The sequence below is a fragment of the Neofelis nebulosa genome, chromosome 11 (genome assembly GCF_028018385.1).
Source record: "Neofelis nebulosa isolate mNeoNeb1 chromosome 11, mNeoNeb1.pri, whole genome shotgun sequence".
Taxonomy (NCBI): Eukaryota; Metazoa; Chordata; class Mammalia; order Carnivora; family Felidae; genus Neofelis; species Neofelis nebulosa.
Genome location: NC_080792.1, coordinates 45376535 through 45397373, shown reverse-complemented (window position 1 = coordinate 45397373; position 20839 = coordinate 45376535). Strand labels below are relative to the sequence as shown.

General features: G+C 40.6%; 1 protein-coding gene and 1 long non-coding RNA gene across 9 annotated transcripts in view; one reads left to right on the top strand and one right to left on the bottom strand.

Moving 5' to 3' along the window:
- The window catches only part of LOC131490250 (uncharacterized), a 94938-nt gene that overhangs the window by 39723 nt on the left and 34376 nt on the right, over window positions 1–20839 (top strand). For 3 of the 4 annotated variants that reach the window (XR_009251006.1, XR_009251003.1, XR_009251004.1), the window contains 6 exons: window positions 242–306; window positions 5107–5528; window positions 6480–6555; window positions 10293–10344; window positions 15955–16094; window positions 18370–19462. This is a non-coding gene — a long non-coding RNA (uncharacterized LOC131490250). Of the gene's footprint in view, window positions 1–241; window positions 307–2792; window positions 2913–5106; window positions 5529–6479; window positions 6556–10292; window positions 10345–15954; window positions 16095–18369; window positions 19463–20839 lie in introns of all 4 variants that reach the window. The other variant, XR_009251005.1, reaches the window with a different exon arrangement.
- The window catches only part of CHST9 (carbohydrate sulfotransferase 9), a 242499-nt gene continuing 224585 nt past the window's right edge, over window positions 2926–20839 (bottom strand). For all 5 annotated transcript variants that reach the window (XM_058692446.1, XM_058692448.1, XM_058692447.1 and 2 more), the window contains one exon: window positions 2926–5483. In XM_058692446.1, coding sequence (XP_058548429.1) covers window positions 4392–5483 — 1092 coding nt within the window. In that variant the 3' untranslated portion in view covers window positions 2926–4391. The remainder of the gene's footprint in view (window positions 5484–20839) is intronic.

Below are 20839 nucleotides of genomic sequence, written 5' to 3'. Positions count from 1 at the left end.
AGAGTTGGCCTTCCTCATGGAGGGTATCCCAAAGGTCTAGGAAAAGTCTTCCCTCTGGTATCTGAGCACTTGTTTATCTTGAATTTTTCATGGTGTTTTCAGTTAGTTTGAGTCAACCTGCTCCTCTGTTCTTTTCTATAATCTTCCTGAGTCTGTTTAGGGTTATCTGACAACTAAACTAGCCCTGGGGACAGGAGCTCAGTAAAAAAGAGACCATATACAATTGCTTACTTTCTAGCAGTATTTAAGGAGCTTTCTCTGGGGCTGACCTGGTGAACCACTGCCATCTTCAAGTGCCGATTTGGGGTAAGTTGGCCAGAGTCTCTCCCAGTTTGGACCATATTCTCTGTGACCTTGCCCACTCCTGTAGCGGTCTGGATTTTCTTGTCAAAATGATATTTTGTTTTTGTTATGCTAAACTTGGTCCAGGGACTTTTTTGCTCTTACGTTGTGCTCCATGATCAACTGGGAATTTTAAAAAAGGGGTTAGGAAGAAAGCTTAACTTCTTACAAAGTCTTTGAATCTGTCAACTCAGCAGGAAGAAAGGGATAAGCTGATCTGAAATGGGATAACCAGCTAAACACATACATGTATATATATCTATATTTGTATCAAAAAAGTTGCAAGATGCCAATATATTTCTTGCCTTTAGTTGTCCTTAAACTAAGAAGAGAGTTTGGTAGTGGTATTTGCTGTTTGGATTCATCCTGGCTCCTGACCTAATTTCCAGCTGTGACTTTTCAGGCAAATTACTCAACCACTCTTCTCCCTCTCTCTATATATATTTAGTGTGTGTTTGTATGGGGTGGGCTTACATAGCATCTTACATTGACTATGGAGATTAAATAAATGCATGTAAAGCACTTAAGTAGTAAAGGAATAAATGTTTGATTATGACTATGATCATGAATATTATTATAATGCTTATGATTGAGTTAGCCTTGGTCTGAGGTCCTCAGGTATTGAGCTATGGGCTTATAGGCAACTATCCTTCAAATTTCAGAGCACGCTGGGGATGTTAGCCATGGGCAGAGCTTCTGCTTTGCCATATTCCATGAAAGCCTAGAGGCTAAGGAGGCCCCAAGAGTCCAAGTGATGACTGATAGTACAGAGATGTTTATGGTAGTCTTAGCCTACGAATTCCAAGTACTACTAATTCTGCAGGTGATCTTTTCAAAGAGAACTCATATTGAAAATTTCCTGCATCTGCTCATATAGTCTTTTCAGTGAAACACTGTATGTTTTAGGAGATAATACTTTTTTGAAGAATAATTATTCATAAGAAAAGCAGATAAGTTTTTTTCTTCTTCCTGATTACAAATGGTATCTAAGTGGCTTTTGAATTGCTAGATAATATTTTATAGACTGCAAAGTTAGAGAATTTAGCAAGTAGCCACACATTTCCATTGGGTATTTCCAAACACATGTGAGAAAATCGGAAAGTTGGGTGCCCTGTATATGGATTTCCGTTGAAATTTATGGCAGTTCCAGGGCATAATCACATCAACACATATCCATAGATAGTTTACCATGTTAACTAACTGTGGTTTTGGATTTAATTGCCAACTTTTACTCTAATAGTAATTCCAGACGGGAATAACAGAGTGAAGGGACCTGCCCAGGTTGTTACCACTGCCTATAAAACAAGTAAGATCCTTAGGGTTTAATTAGAGGACTCATAATTATACCCGAAGCATGCTAGTGTTAAAATATGAACACTGGACATCTGGAAGATGAGTCTGGATTTGGTCACTTGCCTTTAGGAATCTAAATCCATGAAACTGTGAGCGTCCAAAGAAGCAGTGATGCTCACACCTGGGGCTTGTGCACAGGCAGAAACGACAAAGGTGACTGTGAGTTGGTCTGCAAAGCAGAATAATTCAGAAAAGATAAATAAAAAATTATTCAAAATCACAAGGAATCCAAAATGATGACTGGCTTCTTCAGCCCTACCATGAACAGAAGTGATTTAAAAGGAAGAGGAGGCACCTGAAAAATATGTTCTTCCTTCATAAAACCTTATGAACACATGGCCTCTGGGACTCATGTCACACAGTATTCCTGCTGGTATCAGTCTTTTAGGAAAAGAATGACTGAAAGACCAACCTCTGGTTACACAGGCTCAGTGGAAAGGGTCTGAGAAGGAGGATATGTGGCGAAAGGCATAGAATAGCTTTGATAGAGAGTATCGTGTATCATTTTCTCAGCTCTCTTCTCTCCCACCAGTGCCAGAGTTATGTGTCTGTTTGTACATATATATATATATGCATACACATCAAACACATGTTTATGTGCGCATATATGTGCATATATATGTATATATATACATATATATTCCATTCTCTCAAGTGCGTTAGAAATGTTAAAAAGAGAGAGTTAAGGCACTTTTTTCCATTTTTTTCTTCCAAAGTTATGAAAAGAAGGGTTTTTTGTTTGTTCCCGATAAGATTTTAGGAATAACGTTGAGAAAACTGCTCCTATACTTTATAGCAGATTCCATCTAAAATTAGTTTTTGTGTGTGTGTGGTTTAGGAATAAAATTTCAGGCTTCTTGGCATAGTTTCCATTCTGTCTCTTTCTCCATAAAAAGATAATTTCATTGTCTCCAAGTTACAAGGAATCCACTCTACATGGTACAGCAAAATTTAAATTATACAATTGGGATTACTCTAGAGTAAAACTCCTTAAAAACAGAGAGCACAGCTTAAGTGTATGGTCTAGAGGCAAGAGTAAATGGAGTGGAAAGTAGTAAAAGGTTGGGTTAGAAGGCTTAATACTTAGGATCTGGCAGGCCGTTGCAGGTACCTACTCCTTGGGAGACACCGATGGGACAAGGCAGGCGTGTGTCGAGTGAAGCAATTCATGAATACTCAGCCATGAAATGGAAAATCCAAACGAAATAAGGACCACGGTAACTATCTTGGTCTATTAATATTTAAATATTAACACCTACTTTTCTTTGCGAGACGTTACTGAATATTTATTGACGAGGAAAAAAATGAGAGTTTGGGAAGAAGAACATGTTCGAGAACTGCATTTAAACAGAGTTTCAATGACATGTGGTCTTCTTAACTCAAATAGTCAACCAATTAAAATAAGTTCCCATCCAAACGTGTCTTCAAATTTAGGGTCCGCTGGAAAAAATTTCCAAAATGCATTACAACTTTCGATAGGGGTGACACATGGTCCTGTTTTCCCAAAACTTGGATTTAATATTTGAATGCAATGGTATTTGACTGTGTTAGGATAGAATATTTGAACTTAAAAAGAAAACTCCTGAATTTGTTTATGCATAAGCCTATTAAAAATATTTCTAGGGGCTCTTGTTTTGTTTATTCTCTAGAATATAACCTATCTTTGAAGTGGTATAGGCATTTTTAAAAAGTCATTCCTAAGCTAAGTAATTAGACTGGAAACAAAAGTTATTCTTAGAGTACATTCCACATATAAAGCTATGCACACGATGCTTTGATTCAAATAATACTCTTATATAAAACTTTGTTATTGTTTGAGGCCCATATTCAGAGTGGCAACTTTTGTTTTTGATGATTATTCCATCCTGAAACAATTTCCCCCCTGCCCAATTAAACCAGAAATTAGGAGCACATTTATATCTGATGAGACTTAAACTTCTCAACTGCCTGCTTCAGAAGCGAGGACCTTTAGTGGTTATGTTCCTTTTGTCTCTGCACAGAGGGCTCAGAAGAAAACAGAATCAATTCCCCTAACTTTTTCTGGAAGAGGAAGGTTGTTTTTGTTGCTTTGATCTTAGCATGTTGTGTATTTTTTATTGGCTGTTGAATATAAAAAGCCATAGCCTCATCTGGTTTTTCTGCTATATTCTCATATTGTAAATCACATAATGCCTTCCAATCTAAACTTAAATGCCTAGGTCCAAAATATTATTTCAAAATGGATTTATCATTGCAGTTGATAGAAAGATTTCCAGGGTGTAAGAAAACTCTCCAAGGTTCGAGTAATATGTCACAGACTGCTAAAAATATATCCATGCACTTTAGACAACAAATTCCAGGATGTAGACATATACTCATGCTATTTTAGATCCCTTTTTCTATCATTGCAAGAGGCTGTTGAAGCTAATGTAGCAGCTGGCTAGGTTATTGCTTCTATAATATAATCCATAATGCAAAAGCAGCTATTTTCCATACATTCTAGAGCAACTCAACTTGTTTACATGTCTCTGTAAGGTAATTTTCCTATAACTTTGTGCGAATTGGTGTCATACTATTTGGTAAAAATCTTCATTAAATCAAGACAACTACACTTGGTTAAATTCTCTCTCATACAGAGAACTGCAGGAAAATTACAGTTAGCTGATTTGAGGCCATCATCATGAAGTAAATACAGGGTTTTAGAAGATTAATGCAAACTACAAAAATGGAGTTGTATAATTAAACATCAAATAGTCCAAGTCATAAAAGTCATAGATTAATTGTCTCTCAGTTCGAGTCAGATCCTTTAAATATTGTCTCACGACCTGAGCATTGGTTCTTTCATCAGAAGAATGCCTATCCTTAAAGTTTGGAAATTTCAGCTCTTTTGGAGCACCAATCAGCTGCAAAAAGTAATTGGCATCTTCTTCCAAAGTTTCGAATTTCCCTACAAAATCATAGTTGATTAAACATGGATAGCAGAGTTTGCTGACCTTTTCCCAGTGAATGTCCATTCCTACTGGACGGTGGGAATCCAGCAAATAGTGGACGAACTCTTTGAATTTGACCCCAGATCCATTATTTAATGCTTCTTCACAGGCATTTGGCCGATATTTCTTTATAATTGCCTTCCCAAATACTGGATGGTAATAGCTATTGGGGTGTTCAAATTTGTCCCTAAATGCTGACACTAATCTTTCCATGGGATCACGAACAAAAACAGCTTTGGTGTAGGTATTCAAACGAGTATATATCCCTTTTAAGTCAAAGCTATCTAGTTTTTTCAAATGCTTCCCGTAGTGAACAGCATCATGGGAGATGTTGTACGCAGAGGAAGCCAACCCACTTAGCACCATCAGAATTCTCTTCCAGTTGGAGCAGCCAGCCTTGGGTACTTCACAATATAAGATTTTGTGTTTATCTTCCACATAGATCCTGGACACCATATGAAAAAGATGTGATTGAGGACGACTCACCCCGCCATATTTTTTGCAAGACTCCTGAAGGAAAGACCTGCGTTTCTCTTGGGCCACATCCGTTTCCTTCCATTTGTTGTCTTTGATTAAACTTTTATTTAAAGGGTGTATGTCCAATGGCCACTTCATTTCACTGAACTTCTTGAAAACAGTCCTAGTTCCTTGATGTTTTGCAATCAGCTTAATTGTTGGTGGCCCTGTGGTCTTCCCCAAAACTCGATCCTCTCCTTGTGAGTGGCTGGTCTTTGTTAAGACCCTCATTGGCCTCTCAGAGTTGAGCAGAAGATTTTCCTTTTTTCCCTTGGGATCCTCAGTGATGTGGAACTTGAGGTTCTGTTAAAATAGAGAAGGAGAAATGTTGAAAGCGCATTCACAAACGTGAGTATACAAGGATCTGAACATATTTGTTTTACAATACTATTGAGGAGAGCACATTTCATATAAGCTGCCAGAACAATTTAGCAAAGCATGCTGAATACACATTTTGTAGTAAGTTTCTTCAGAGAAAATATAACAATGAAAAATGGTATCCAAGCATCATTTTGAGCCAAAGTTTCACATTTTATATTATACATATTTGGTTACTTACATGTTATCATTTATTTAGTGTTAATGTGCTGCATTATATTAATAGATTTTCTCAAGCTAAATTATCTTGAGTATTATTTGGCTAAACCTACTAGTATTGATTTGAGTATGATCATAGTAAGTTGGTTATTGTTTTCTGTGCTATCTTTGTTAACTATGGTTATCAATTACACAACCTTACAAGGTACACACACACACACACACACGCACTGGCCACAAGATGGAAAGGAGGGTGTCCTGAATTTTCATTTTAGCTTTGTCTGTAACACATTAGAATGTACTTCATCATCCTGTAGGTCAATGATTCTTGAGCTATTCAGGAATGTGTTACCTTCAAGCATTAATTAATTAGTGCATCTGAATGTAGATACAAAATGTAGCTGCTTTTGGGGTATTCTGTGATGAACGGAAGAGTTTAAAGTCACAAATTACAACTTAAAATTGCAGCAAGGCAAATTATAAAATCCTCATGACCATTTCAGTTTTTCAAGCACTTGCAAAAGGAGATATTTTTTCCCTCGGACAATGTTTTATTTCAGAATATTCATTTATCATAATAATTTAGTAATTATAACCATACAATTTCATTCGTGTATGAAAACTTTGTCTTTTTCAAAAGTCTAATTGATGTCCTGCTACATAAAATTGTATGGAAAGTAGAATAAGAATTTAGTTCTCATGTCAGTGGGATGAATCAGCCTACCAACCATCTACTGTTCATCCGACTACGTCTTCCTACAGCTCTTGCAATGACTGCAGAAGGGAATACATGGAAGACAGGACTTACAAGATGGAATCCTCTCCTAGAGATAAAATTGTAAGGACTTTGGCTTTTACTGTGGGTAAACTAGGGAAGTAGCAGGGAAGTAACATGATCTCACTTACACTTGAAAAGGATGGTTGAGGAGAAGACTGGCCTGGAAATATACCTACAGAATTGTCAGCATGTTATTGGAAAAAACAATCAACAAATGGTGTGCTGTGGGAATAATAAATGGGGCCACCAGCCTAGTGCTGGAAGAAGTGGTGGGAAAAGTTCCCTAGAGGAGGATATCTATCTATCTATCTATCTGACATCCATCCATCCATCCATCCACTGTATCCCCAGTGTCTAGAATGGCCTGGAGCCTACAGTAATTGCTCTCACATATTTATTGAGTGAACAAATGAATAAATGGAATGAAATCTTCCAAGTTGATTAGTAATATTCTAGCAAATTGAGCAAAAGAGCAGAGAAACAGTTTGCACTGTGGATGGAAGCCACCTCAAAGCATCATGGTCCTTCTACTAGCTAGGCTTTAAGTGGGGTGGGGGTGGGAATTGCTTCTTTCTAGTGCAAGAAGATTGTGTGAGTAACCCCTGATCACCATACACCAACTTGGGTAGCCCCATAAAACAGCTGCCCAAATCTTCCATAGCATTGAGCCAACTGTTTGGTGTTTCAAGTCTAAAACCATTTGTCTTCTGTCATACTGGAGACTGCCAGGATGACTTCAAAGCCCTGAATCCATCTTTACTCTGATCAATTACCTGTAGTCCATTAAATTTTCACAGATGATCTGAAATTTGACTTGAGCTTTGGAAGATCATGGGGTTATTGGTTGACTGCATGGGAAGTACTTAGTACAGGCCTGAAATAAAATTGCCAATATATTTTTGCAGCTACTTCTTCTACTATTACAACTGTAAATAATAATTGCTATTATTAATATTTTATAGTGTAGTAATAATGTTTTATCCCATTGACCTAGTGAATTTCAAGGTTCCCCAGTTGTCCATTATTATCCAGACTATAATTTGTGTGTCTCTAGATGTACCTTAATTAGTTCCCTCCCTGCCCCATTGACAAGAACAAAAACAAAATCAGCTTTCCACTGTGCCCTCTGGACCTTCTGTTTGTGGTCATCAAATTCCCCTTTAAACTCTGGAGACTTCTGGAATGTTTGTTTCCCAGGACTTTCTCTACATGGAACCTGGCTGGCCCCCAAGATTCTGCTGCCCTTGCACTTTCTCAAGTAGACAAAAGTTTATTTCCTTGAACCACTTGTCCCTCCAGCCAGAAGTCAGGGCACTATTTCCCTGCAATTCACTGCTGCTTCCAGGACATGTCCCTTGGCAAAAGCTTCTGCTTCTGTCAAGCACACGTGTCCTACTGAGCCTCCCTTCTCCCTCCTCATGCTGTCGTCTGCCTGCACCCTTGTCCTTTCTGCTTCATGCACTGAAGACTTTAGCTTCTAGCTCAGACTTTGCTTCTCATACCCCTTCTTGTCATTGTGTGTGGTGACTCTGACACCCGATAAACTCTCAGTTCCTTGACCACCTCGCCTTTAATAGAGGTGTTATTCATTTCTCATAGACCGTGTCATCACCAGTGCCTGTGCCACCTCCATCATCTCTCTGACCACCATCCTTTAACCTTCCAGCTCATTGCAACTTCCACTTTTTCAGTTCTTTGACCACTTCTCACCATGTTATTCAAGCTCTTAGTAGCCAGAATGCCTGGTTCTTCTATTTGCTCTTAGAAAGTCACTTCTGCAGGGAGGTTTTCCCTGTCCACCTTGTCTAAATTATGTTCTCTTCTGAGATTCTCTCCCATGTAAGGTTCCCAAATAAGAACTCTGCTTACTTTCCTCATTGCATTTATTGCAATGCGAAAGGATTTTATTTACTTACTTCTGTGTTGTCTCCCCCCACCCCCCACCCCACTCCCACCTCTTGCACTAGAACATGACCACAGAGGTCTTATCTTTTTTGTTCTCTTTTGGATCTCTGGTACGTAACATGTTGCCTGGCACATAGAAAACAGTCAACCAATAATTGTTGATTAAGTGCAATTTTTAAAGACCACAGGTGGATTGTTTATTTCAAGATACAGCACAAAATGAATCTGTGTATCTATTAACAGGATTTACTTACACAATTGTACTACATTTCACCAGCCTTCGTGCCATATGTAATGAAAAAAAAAATAAATTCACAAAACTGTCTAGCATGGTGTTCTTTCCCGTGTCACCTTATGGTTTTTTTTTAAGCTCCTCCTAAACATTCATAGTGGTTATACCTTGTATCAAGATTATAATTTCTTCTTTTTTAAATAGAAGGGACTAGTGTCAGCTTGTTTGTCATTGCAAATAGGAAAAACAGTGTGTGTAAGACGACTCCTTGCACATAACCAGGACATCCTTCTCATGCACACAAAATCAGAGTTTTACATGCACAAATAGTCACTTTAAAATACAATAATTTTTACTCGGAATATTTTAGATTTTCTTCAAATACCAAGTGGAAGGAGAAATTCAGCATCTTTTTCATGACCAGTACACATTCAAACATCAGTTAGTGCCTCAGACAATATGGTATTCAGAAATTTTATATTTTCATTTATATTGGAGAGCAATGACTGAGGAAAAAGCTTTTCATGGAAATAGAAGTTTCTTCTGCTTTATTTCTTGCAGTAAATGTGCTTTTAACTAAATGATGGGCTTCCAAATAATTGTTTTATAACCTTGTCAAAGAAAAAGTGTTAATCAAAAGGTCAAGGTTAATTCAGATAAATAATTTACCAATTCTTGTCAAGGTGCTGAAAATCTGTATTCAAACAAATCTTTGGCAGAAGAGAACACAAATAAAATAGGTACACGTAGAGCTGCTCATGCTAAAGTAGGCAAGGAGGGCTCGGAGCCTTACCTGCCTGCCAAATCAGATTGGTTCAAAGTCACTCAAGGCTGCCTGGGAACCTCTGGAGGCTTGCCAGCAATCTGCTTCCCAGGCCTCCCAGGCCTCACTGTGGACACTCGGGAGCAGAATTTCTGGGAGTGGGGCTCTTGACTCTACCTTAAACAAGCTCCCCAGGCACTCTGCAGGCAGTAATGGCATTTGGGGGACCACTCAAGAGAGTATTGCAAACGAAAGTAAAAAAATACAAGCTCATCTCATACCATCTAGGGGAGAAGGACATCAAATATGGCGGGTGTGAATATTTTAGTAAGTAGAGACAAATACTCTGCTATGGGTAGGAATGTCACATGAGCCCTCACAACACACCTGATGAGATACCCTACACGTTTATCCACTTCCCTTTGCTGGAAGTCCATGTTCTTCAAGCTACTTTCTAATGACCAGTTCAGCTAGGGAGATAACTACATGAGGGAAAGTTTCATTGCTCATAAATGAGACTTCAATCTCCTGATAGTGTATTTAGTACTAGTCGGTTTCCTCAGCTATGATTAAATCAAGAGATGGGCTAAGGGTTCATTCTAAGTAGTGACACCCCAGGAGGCTTCTTGTTGGATGGTCACTAGACCTTCCTCTAGCATGTTTTAGTCCACCATCACTCACATTATGAAAACCATTATAGGGTGTGGTGGCCTCCCTCCCTCCCCACCCCATCCCCATTCCATTTTCTTCAATCACAGAAAAGACTTTCCATGATGGAAGGGTTTGGATTACTAAAATCAAGATGAACTGTATTATACTGTATTAAATTATTATTTTTAATTAAGTTTTCAATTTTAATTCCAATATAATTGACATACTGTATTATCTTAATTTCAGGTGTATAATATAGTGATTCAACAGTTCTATACGTTACTCAGTGTTCAACATGGTAAGTATACTCTTAATCCCCATCACTTGTTTCACTCATCTCCCCACCCCCCTCCCCTCTGGTAAACATCAGAGTGTTTTCTGTAGCTAAGCATCCATTTTTTGGTTTGTCTTTATTTTTTTTCCTTTGTTCATTTTTTTTTTGTTTCTTAAATCCCACATATGAATGAAATCATGTGGTATTTGTCTTTCTCTGACTTATTTCACCTAGTTTAATACTCTCTAGGTCCATCCACGTCTTTGCAAATGGCAAGATTTCATTCTTTTTGATTTTTGATGGCTCAGTAATATTCCACCACACACACACACACACACACACACACACACACACACATTTTCTTTATTCATTTGTCAGTCGATGGGTACTTGGACCACTTCCATAATTTAGCTATGAGATTGATGGTATTTTAAATTTGCAGGTTATACTAATGAAATTCTACCACCATCATCATAATGCCGATGATAATAACAATATAAAAAGAGTAGACTTTTACATCTTCATTTTCCTTCAGGACACCTCATTCTGCTTGTCCTCAAAGTGAATGTCTATAAAGCCAAACGTCTCCTGTTCCTTCTCAAAGTGGCTCCTCCTGCGCTTTTTTCTATTTCTGAAATGGTTCTATTACATTCTGGCCACCCACTCACAAAATCTGAGAGATGCCTTAACAATCAGAAAGTAAATTGGTTAATTTACATCTCATAATGTCTTTAAAAATCTTTTTTATTTATTACCTCTTAACTGGATATTCTTTAGTATCCTACTAATTGGTTTCTCTGAAGATTATTGCCAAAATAGTCTTCCTAAAACATTTTAACTTTTCATCCCTTTAAAATCTGGAACTGGCTCAACTATATATAAACCGAAGACCGGATTCCTTAGCTGGCATCGGTACTGTGTCACCACTGGGCTTGTCACTTTGTGCTCTGCTCCCATCTCGACACATTCTGTCTTCTACTTGCTTCCATCAGGCTCTCAACACCCTTCACTCATGTTCTTCCCCTTGCTAGAACTTTCCAAATCTCTTAGATTTTATAGAAATCTTGTTGACAGAAAAATCCTGCTGTCTCCTTGAAAACCGCCCAGGACTCCAGCAAGGGATTCTGCTCTCTTCACAGCAGCATTAGCACTTAGTCTGTGCCACCTGTGAAAAAAGTGATTTATTCCAGCTCACATCATTATTTTATTTTCTCACTGGGGAAACTCTTTTAGGCATGGCCAAATTGTAAACTATGGCAGAGAGCTATAGTTTTCCATAAATACCTTTGAAGAATGGACATGCTTGCCAAGTTAGTTAAAAGATATTATCACTACAGATGAGAACAATGAGTATTCAAAGAAACCTAATGGGAAAAAATATGGACTTTTCATGAACCGTGCAGTAAATTTGAGGGCCCTGTTGTTAGTTTTTAAGGCCTCTGTGTCCATATACATCCTCTGTGAAGTCTTCTCTGCTCCTCAACATTGACATTAATTGCCCTTCCTCTCTCCCCCTGAAGTCATTGAGGGTCTACTACATATTAGGCAGCGGGGTAGATGCCAGGGATGGAGGGGTGGATAAGATGAGTGTGATCCTTGCCCACATGGAGCTAATATTCTTACAGGGAAAAATACATTAAGCACATAATTACATAATGAATTACATAATGAATCGGTTACCATAGCGGCAAAGGCTCAGCAGCATGCTAATGGAGGCCTGGGGAGCAGAAGTGCGACAGCAGGGTGTAACAACAAGTCTGACCTGGTTTGGTGTTAAGCCTTTTGTTTAGCACCTTTCATTTTACCCTGGTTAGTTGTTAGAGTCGGTTGTTTAGGTGACTATCTCTCCCATACATTTTATTTTTTTAAATTTTTATTATTTTTTTTAATTTTTCTTTTTAACGTTTATTTTTGAGACAGAGAGAGACAGAGCATGAACGGGGGAGGGTCACAGAGAGAGGGAGACACGGAATCTGAAACAGGCTCCAGGCTCTGAGCTGTCGGCACAGAGCCCAACGCGGGGCTCGAACTCATGGACCGCGAGATCGTGACCTGAGCCGAAGTCGGACGCTTAACCGACCAAGCCACCCAGGCGCCCCTCTCCCATACATTTTAAACTTATTAAAGGTCAGTGTGCAGTGTTGTAAGTCTATGGAACTTCCACTAGTATCTAGAACAGTCTCTCGAATAAACATATGTTTTGAATTTAATTGAAGAACAATGATCATTCCTGTAGTTCCCTGTACTCGGGCAATTGACACACACTGGCTTTATGCAGTTGACAAGTGTACTTCGGTACGACTTCATCTGCTATTGTGCTATCATGTAACTCAAGGACTTTGATCATTCGTTCATAATGCATGTATTGAGCTACCGCTCTATGCTGTGTTTGGCATTGTATAAACAAAGGCAAAATAGATAAATTGTATGGCCTCTTGAGGAAGTTGAAGTTTAAATGTATTGATAAAAATAAGCACATTATGGGGATGCCTGGGTAGGGCTTAGTCAGTTGAAGGTCTGACTCTTGATTTTGGCTCAGGTGATGATCTCGTGGTTTGCGAGATCGAGCCCCATGTTGGCCTCTGAGCTGACAGTACAAAGCCTACTTGGGATTCTCTCTCTCTCCCTCTGTCTCTGAACCCCCCAAATAAATAAACATTACAAAAATAAGCAGTTTATGAAAAAATGTGATAATTGCCATAGTGAAAGGATGCATAAGGTATCAGGGAACAGAGACAAGAATACTTAGGTTTTCTGAGGAAATATTTTGGGGCAAATTTCAAAGAGAAGTGATGTCTGAGATGAACCTAGGAGGATACTGGGGAGTTGACAGGTCAACAAGTCATGGATAGGAAAGACAGTACAGGCTGACACAGAGAAGACACTTGGGGGACAGATGGAGATTAGAGGGAGAGGCAGGTGGGGTGAATCCTTGTGCCCATATGAAGAGTCTAGATGACATGTACATGACATATAAAGAGTCTAGACTTTACCATGTAGATGGCAGGGATTTTCGACAAGGCAGGGGTTTGGAACGAACATTCTAGCAGCAGTGGGCAGGTGGAGCTGGGGGGAAGGGGGTCATCGAGAAGACAACTGTGACTGTCCCTTAGGAGAGGAGCCAAGACAATGAGGTAAGAATGCAGGAAAAGGGAATTATCTGGGGCAAATTCAGGAAATTAATCAGACTGGAAGAGTGGACGAGTGGGGGCAAAAAAAGCATAAGGAATGCTGCCCCCCATTTCCCAGACCGGGGAAATAGGAGTAGCAGATATCATGGAAGGCTATGGGGTGGTTTAAGTATTCACTACCTTCAATTTCAGACCCTTTGAGTTCGAGGTGCCCTTGAGAGATAGGGGTCTCAGTAGCAGGACTCCGACGCGGAGTATACAGATTTGGAAGTTGTTGGCTGGTAGAGGTGCCACCCGAGTTTATGGGCCTTAGAAGGCGTTAGTTAGAGCAGTCATGGTGATCACACATCTGCCAGTTTTGAGTGCCTGCTATGCTATGTGTCAGACCCGTAACACACGATCACCTACTGCTAGGATAATCTTCCACTTCCATTTCCCAGATGAAGGCATGGAGCCTCAAAAACATTAAGCAAGTTGTTTAAGGCACACAGCTTGGGAAGAAGGACAACTCATGAGCCCAGTTTTTTTTTTCTGGGCTCAAAAAGTATCCACGGTGCCTGTGTCCATTGTGGGGGGACCTTGATGGGCAATTAACAGATAAAGTTGATGATGATACTATTGGTAATTAGATGTGTCCCTTCCTGTCATTCGTCTTGATAGTTTTCTAGTTTAATTGCACAGTATTACTTTTAAGAATGCATCTTTTGTGATTTATTTTCGATCTAGATATGAATGCAGTTAGGTGTCTTCATACCATCGTGAAGATCTAGTTATTTCTAGTGGTTAATAAGGGCAAGGAAAGCAGTGGGTGGGATGCCTGAAAGCTGGTGCTTTCTGAGGATGCAAACCAGCGTGTCTCTGCCCGGCCCCTCTGTCCCAGAGCTGTTTCTCTCAAGTCGTAGGCCAAGGGCTTCGGAAACTGATGGCTCAGTTATATGAGGGGTGAAGACTGACTGCGTTTCTACTAGGACACCGGGACAGTTGGGAACGGTGTGATCATGCAATCCTAGTATCCAGCACCATCCGCCCTGTCTCCTTCTTATCCTCATCTCCTACTCTTCAGCTTCAGTTATTCACTGATCAAATGTCTCCTGAGCACTAACTGTGTGCCAGGCTCTGGGCTGCATTTTGGAGGAATAGCCAGCTAAGTCTCAGCTGGTCCCTGCTAGTATGAGGCGGCCTCAGGGGCAGGGGCAGGGGCAGGGGAGGGGAGGGGAGGGGAGGGAGATACAGAAAAGACAATCAAGAATTACCACACTTATGGCAGGTGGCAAGACAGGAAGAAGGTGATGCCAGGAGAGCATTAAAAAGGGGCATTCAATCCAGCTTGGAGGGCAGGGAGGGTTTCTTGGAGAAAGTGTGGACTGTGCAAAATCATTTGTTTCCTGTCTCTGTGACTTATTTTCTCTCTCCAGAATATTCTTCTTCATTTTCTTTGCCCAGTATAAAAGCCAGGGGGAATGGAGCAAGCTCATTTAACTGCTGCATCAACCCAAGACAAGACATGGATATGTTTATTCTACAGATGAAGGACTCGAAGCTCAGGGAGATGACGTAACAGGCCCAACTTGACAAAGCTATTGCTAATGCTGTGCTTCCGACCTCAGTCTTACTCATTTGTGGCTTTTTTCAGCTGCACAATATATCAAGTAATTTACTCCTTGTTTAATTCCCATTAAATGAATTGATGTAAGTAAAGCACCAAGCATATGTCTGTCACAAGAGAGCATGGCAGTTGAGAACCAGAATTTCTGAATCATGAGGACCTGGTTTCGTGCCCCTTTTCTCTCATTTTCTATCACAGAAACCTTGCCTAACCTATTTTAGTTCTTCTAAGCTTCAGTTTCCTTGTCTCTAAAATGGAGAGAAAAACAGCATTCCCTTGCAGTGTAGAATTATAAGAAATATGTGTAGAGTGCTTAACACAAAGTATGTTCTCTATAAATGATAGATATTTTATTGATTTATTCCTTAAATATTTATGAGCATCTCTATGTGACAAGTATTTTCTAGGTGAATATCACTGGTTTTCCTCTGCTTTTGACATCCTTTTCTCCTCTTCTCTCTCACTTAAAACACAACAAAGTTAAGTGTCTATGATAAATGTTCAATGGGGATAAAGCTGAGTGGAAGAAAGAGGGCAGAGGACAATTGAGAGACAGAAATGGGAAGGAAAAAAGATCAATGGAAGTGGTGGCAAAGCCAGTGAAAGAAAACAGAGGAAAAGAAATCACAACTACAGTCACAGGAAGAAATAATGAACACTTGGAGCTAGAGGGTAAAGAGAGAAACTAGCGAATTCTAGCTCTCTCTAAGCTGCAACCTTCAAATCATTTAAGCTGCTTGAACACAAAACAATAGTTTCAGTAGTGAGGCTATTTAAGCTGAGCCAACAAACTAATTTCTATAGTCACCTTGCATGCAAGGACTAAAATTATAATTGCACTTGCCAGTTCTTTCAATTTTGGATTTAATTCCTCTCTCTCTCTCTTTCCTGTTAAAGCTAAGAAAAATTAAGATATGAGCACTGAGGATGTAGTGAAATGTCAATTACGTCAGCGGGGAAGTTTCACCCAAGAACAGGGCTGCTCACTCGTTTGGCAAGACCATCTGAAGCTGAAAACAGACATAACCTCAATGTATGTAAGTAGATAAGGCTTCTCTACAAGGAGACCATTGTGCTTTTATAGATTTATCATTTTATCTGTCTTCTAAGTTATCTTGAGAAAATGAGGCTATTGTTTTTAAATTTATGGATAAATAAAAATACTTGTGTAATAACTTGCCCAAAGTCACTCTGTGGAGTGAGTTTGGAGAAGTCAGGAACACATTCCAGTTCTTTATGTCCATCCCAGGAAGAAATGGCAAAACATTTTGCTTTTTAAAGAAACTCAAAACTTTAATGAGGAGCTGCAACATGATAACGTGCATTCAGAATGTTTGGTCCTCACAATTTTTCTTCTAGGTGCGCCTGCACATGTCAAGTGTGGATGAGAGTCACAAATAAAGTCAATTTGCAATAAAAGAGGTAGAATAATTGGATGTTTCATTGCAAGGATTTTGATATTTCACTGGAATTTTCGATATCTAATAGATTTGAAATATGGCTCCTTAATATCTCCAATATGTTAATGTTTAGTTTTCTAAAAATTAATAATTGTCAACCAGCTTCTCATCCCCTTGAGTTGAAGATAACAACAAAGATGTGTATGTATGAGAGAGTTCTGGAGGAGACATGGGGGGAGGCAACCTTGACTCCAATACCTTCTTCTAGAGAATGCAGTTGCTAGACAGTTCTTGCTCTGGTTTTGGGGAGTATGATGGGGAGAAGGAGCCCGCTGCCCTGGGTTGGAATGCTTTTGTGTTGTCTTTTCTTTTTCTCTCTCTTTTCTTCCCTTCCTTCCTTCCCTCTTTCATTCCTTCCATGGGAGCAGGTGGTGGTGTTACAGGTATGGGTTAGAAAGCAAAGGAAATGAGTCCATGAGGTGACACTAGAATTGGAAACTGACTTGGGGTGGACCAGGGAGGGTCAGAGACATGGGTGATCAGTGGAGGAGAGGGGTGGGGTGCTTCCATGGGATGGCGAGGGAAGTGCAAGAGAGAAGAAAGCTTTTGTGAAGCCAGGAACACGGTAGCTGGATAGATCACGAAAGCATAAAGTATAAAGTATATAAAGAATTTTGAGCCAGATGCACCAGGTTCCCCACCTTTTAGGGCAGTGTCTATTTGTGTTTCCCTAGAAACAGACCTTGAGTCAAGGATGTGAGTGTAAGTTGCTAATTTAGAGTTGATTCTAACAAATACTTGTAGGACAGTAGGGAAGTAAGGTAGGGAAGAGAAGGCAGAGAGCATAGGGTGAATTTTTAAGCAAGTTAGCACAGTAGGAACTGGATTTCTGTTCCACTGGGGGAACTTTCAAAGCTCCAGAGTTATCCCATCAAATCCCATCAGCCTTGGTTGATGGCTCCTAAAGGGAAGAGGTCTGGCAACTCTCGCCTGCTCTATGGGAGGCCAGGGTAGACAACTTCAGGCAGAGTCACAGGTGTTGGCAGTCGCTGGAAGTCTGGCCAAAATGCAAGGAGATATTAAGAGACGAGAGAATATACAAAGGCACAGCCAGTGTTGTGACAGGAAGTCAATTAACATTCTGGTTCTCTGTTTTCCCATTTTTAAAGTGAGAATCCTAATATTTGTTCTTGGACATGTTGAAATAGAAGTGATGGCATGGGCTGGGGTCCAGGATCCCAACGCCTTGTTCTTTGGAAGTGTCACTTGCCCTTTGGAAGTGTTCACAATGAGTTTGTGTATATACGCATAAAATAAGGCTGAGAAAAGGAGCACCTTATGACCAGATGGAACCTAGTCCTATGGAGCCGAACTAGGCTACGTAGAGTTCTGTAAGAGAACTCTGTAAGAGTTCTCTTGCCCGGGGCAGGCAGCCCCGTGACCTAGAACCAACTTTGAACAAAAGTTCTCTTTGGACCCATTTACCCAAGATGTATCCTAAAATCTCAGCCCTCTGATTCTGACACTCTGATGGCAAGAGGAAAGGAGTCTTTTTGAGAATGAGATAAATGCAGTTTTAAAGTACCTAGTACAGTTCCTGACCACATAGTTGGTTCCTCCAAAATGTTAATGCATCCTGTCTCTGTGTCTTTCTTGATTTTCCCTTGACATTGGACAGCTCATCCAGAATGCCGGCCTTCCCAACTTCAGAGTGAAATGACCACAGCAACAGGCCCTATTCCTCTAAGAAGTGGTGGGGATAAGCACCAATTAGGAGTGAGCACCTGCTTTTTAAGGACAGCTTATCCATAGGCTAGCTGGCCACCAGTGAAAAAGTGTGGAGCAACAGACTCTGCTCAGGTGTGGACAGTGACTAGTTAAATCTATTTATCCATCTTCCCTCTGGCTCTAGACTGGAAAACATGGAGAGGTTTGGCTCGTTATTGGCAAAGAGAAAAAATAAATAACATCAGCCTTAAAGAGAAGCAGAGTCCAAGAGAATGACTGAGTCAAGGTAATGGTGGAGTAGAGGGTGTCAGCATGGTGAGAACTCAGTCCCAGGAAGCCGTGTACACGCAAGGGCCCGTTTCTTCCCCACCCATTGCCTACCAGTCCAAAGCTACTTGAGTTCTGGGAACGGCCACACTGTGCGAGCAACAGTGACACTGGCAGGAACACATTCCATTTGTCTTATTTGGTTAAGCATCTGCCAGCCCCAGATCAGATTTGCCTGGGTCAGCACCTTCAAGTGACACACAGGCCCCTCTGGCTTACTTGCCTGCATATTTGACAACTCAGCTTTCCTCAAGACTGCCTCCCCAAAGCCTGGCCCAACCCTCTCAGTCTAGAGCAGACACCTCACACGTTGGTGCTACCATGGGTTACCTGGGCCCTGTACTAGGAGCAGAGAGTTGCCATGGGCACCAGATCATGCCATGGTGATCTTGAGGCCATGCCGACACGGATTTCTTTTTGGGATTTCAGTCTGAGGAGGAATGCAAAGGAAGAATGTAAGACATAAACTCATAGCAAAGCAGGAGAACAGAGAGGCGAGGGGCAGTAGAGTGAGTTACCATATGAGGGGGTCAGAATGAGTGGATCTCTGTCAAAACAGTGTTGATCAAAATGCATATTTGTAGGTCTTATCTCTTCGTGCACTAAGATAAATTTTATCAGTTTTATCTTAAGAATATTATTTCAATCTAAATTTTGAAGCCTTTTGGGGTTTCCAAAATGAGTTGTTTCTCCTGAAGATGACTGTACTTGATTCAAGATGTCACTGAAATGGATACTAAGAGGCATCAATGGTCATGGCCATGGGTTTTTCTTTTGGTCACCCTTTCTTCATGAGGCCGGTAGGAGCGGCACTGATCCTGATCCCTTGGCCTGAGGCTGGGAGTCTTCAGTATCAATACAACCTCATTCCCCAGAGCTGGTACAGATTGAGCTCCTACAGGACTTGGGAGGATCACAGAGAGGCGCCTGCCATCTGCAGCCCAGCCTGGGTAAGTGCAACTGTGACACTGGCCAAGGGGGGTGGTGGTGCTGGGGGCCGTCCAACGCTTTCTGTTGCTGTTTTTAGGCAGAGTCCAAGTCCCGGGAAGTGGCATATACCTGGGGAAATGCTTCTTCCTCCACCCATTCCCTACTAGTCCAAAGCTACTTGAGCCCTAGGAACAGCGATGCCAAGGGGGGGAACAGGGCTGCTGTTGATATCCAACCACAAATCTCATCCAGACACTGATGAACAGGATTTTCTGTCTAACCTATTTATAGAGACACTGATATCATAAAGCAAGCAAGCATAATTCTCTGAAGGTCCTTCAGAGATGGCATCATCACCTCCCTTTCCTTAATACAATTCTGTAATCTTCTCCTTGAAAGGAACAAACACATCTTGGTGTACCTTGCTCAGAAATAATATCACAGCTTATTCATTCCACCTACTCTCCAAACAGGGGAAAAATGTACCCAACAGGGGAAGTCTCAGGCTCCACACGGGGAATTTTCTGAGGGTCTCCCATAACTGAAGGCCACTAGTTACTAGCCTGTAGCCAGCATGATAACTGAAAGTGGATAGTTCCGAGCATCATTCATCTGCGAACACCAGAAACAAGACTTGTACTTCTAGACCAGTTCTCAGATCAATGGGAAGACTCTCTTGCCACATCTGTGACTCAGGCTCCATTCATTGAGATTCCCCAGTTCAGAGCATGCTTCCTCCTGTGCGGGGAGAGATATATTTATACTAATTGGCACAGAAGGTCAGTTTGCCTGTCTTGACCCCTGCCAGGAATTCAGTCTGCTTTAGTGAAAGGAAACATGGACCAAGGCCATAGGGAGAGGCTGACTAGTGAGAGTGGGTTTTGGATGAATATACACACACTGCTTTACTTGCAATTGTCAATGGCTATCAGACCAATACTTTTCTGCCAAATCAATGTCACTCACTGGAATAGGACATCTAACTGAGCAACTCGGTGGTAGCCGACTCAACCTCCCATCTGAGGCCTCTAATAGAGTTGTGGAAATCAAATGGAATAAATACATCATGCTTTATAGGTGGTGTATACTCATGAAATGTGGCTTTTAACCACCACTTTTTTATTTCTGCCGAGAGTCTCACCCTTCTGCAGTAACCTTGGGGATCTTGTCTTAATTTGTTATTTCACTTCCCGTACTCAGGTGCCAAATTCTATTCATTTTTTTCCATCTAAAGTGTTTATTCTCACTATCAATAGAACACTTATACACATTTTTTCATGCCTAGACTACTGCCATTGCCTGCTAGTAGAATTAATTAAGCAAGGCATTCATTTGAAGTATTTATTGAGCACCTAATATGCGAACTCTTAAACGTGTTGGGGCAAACAACTCTGACA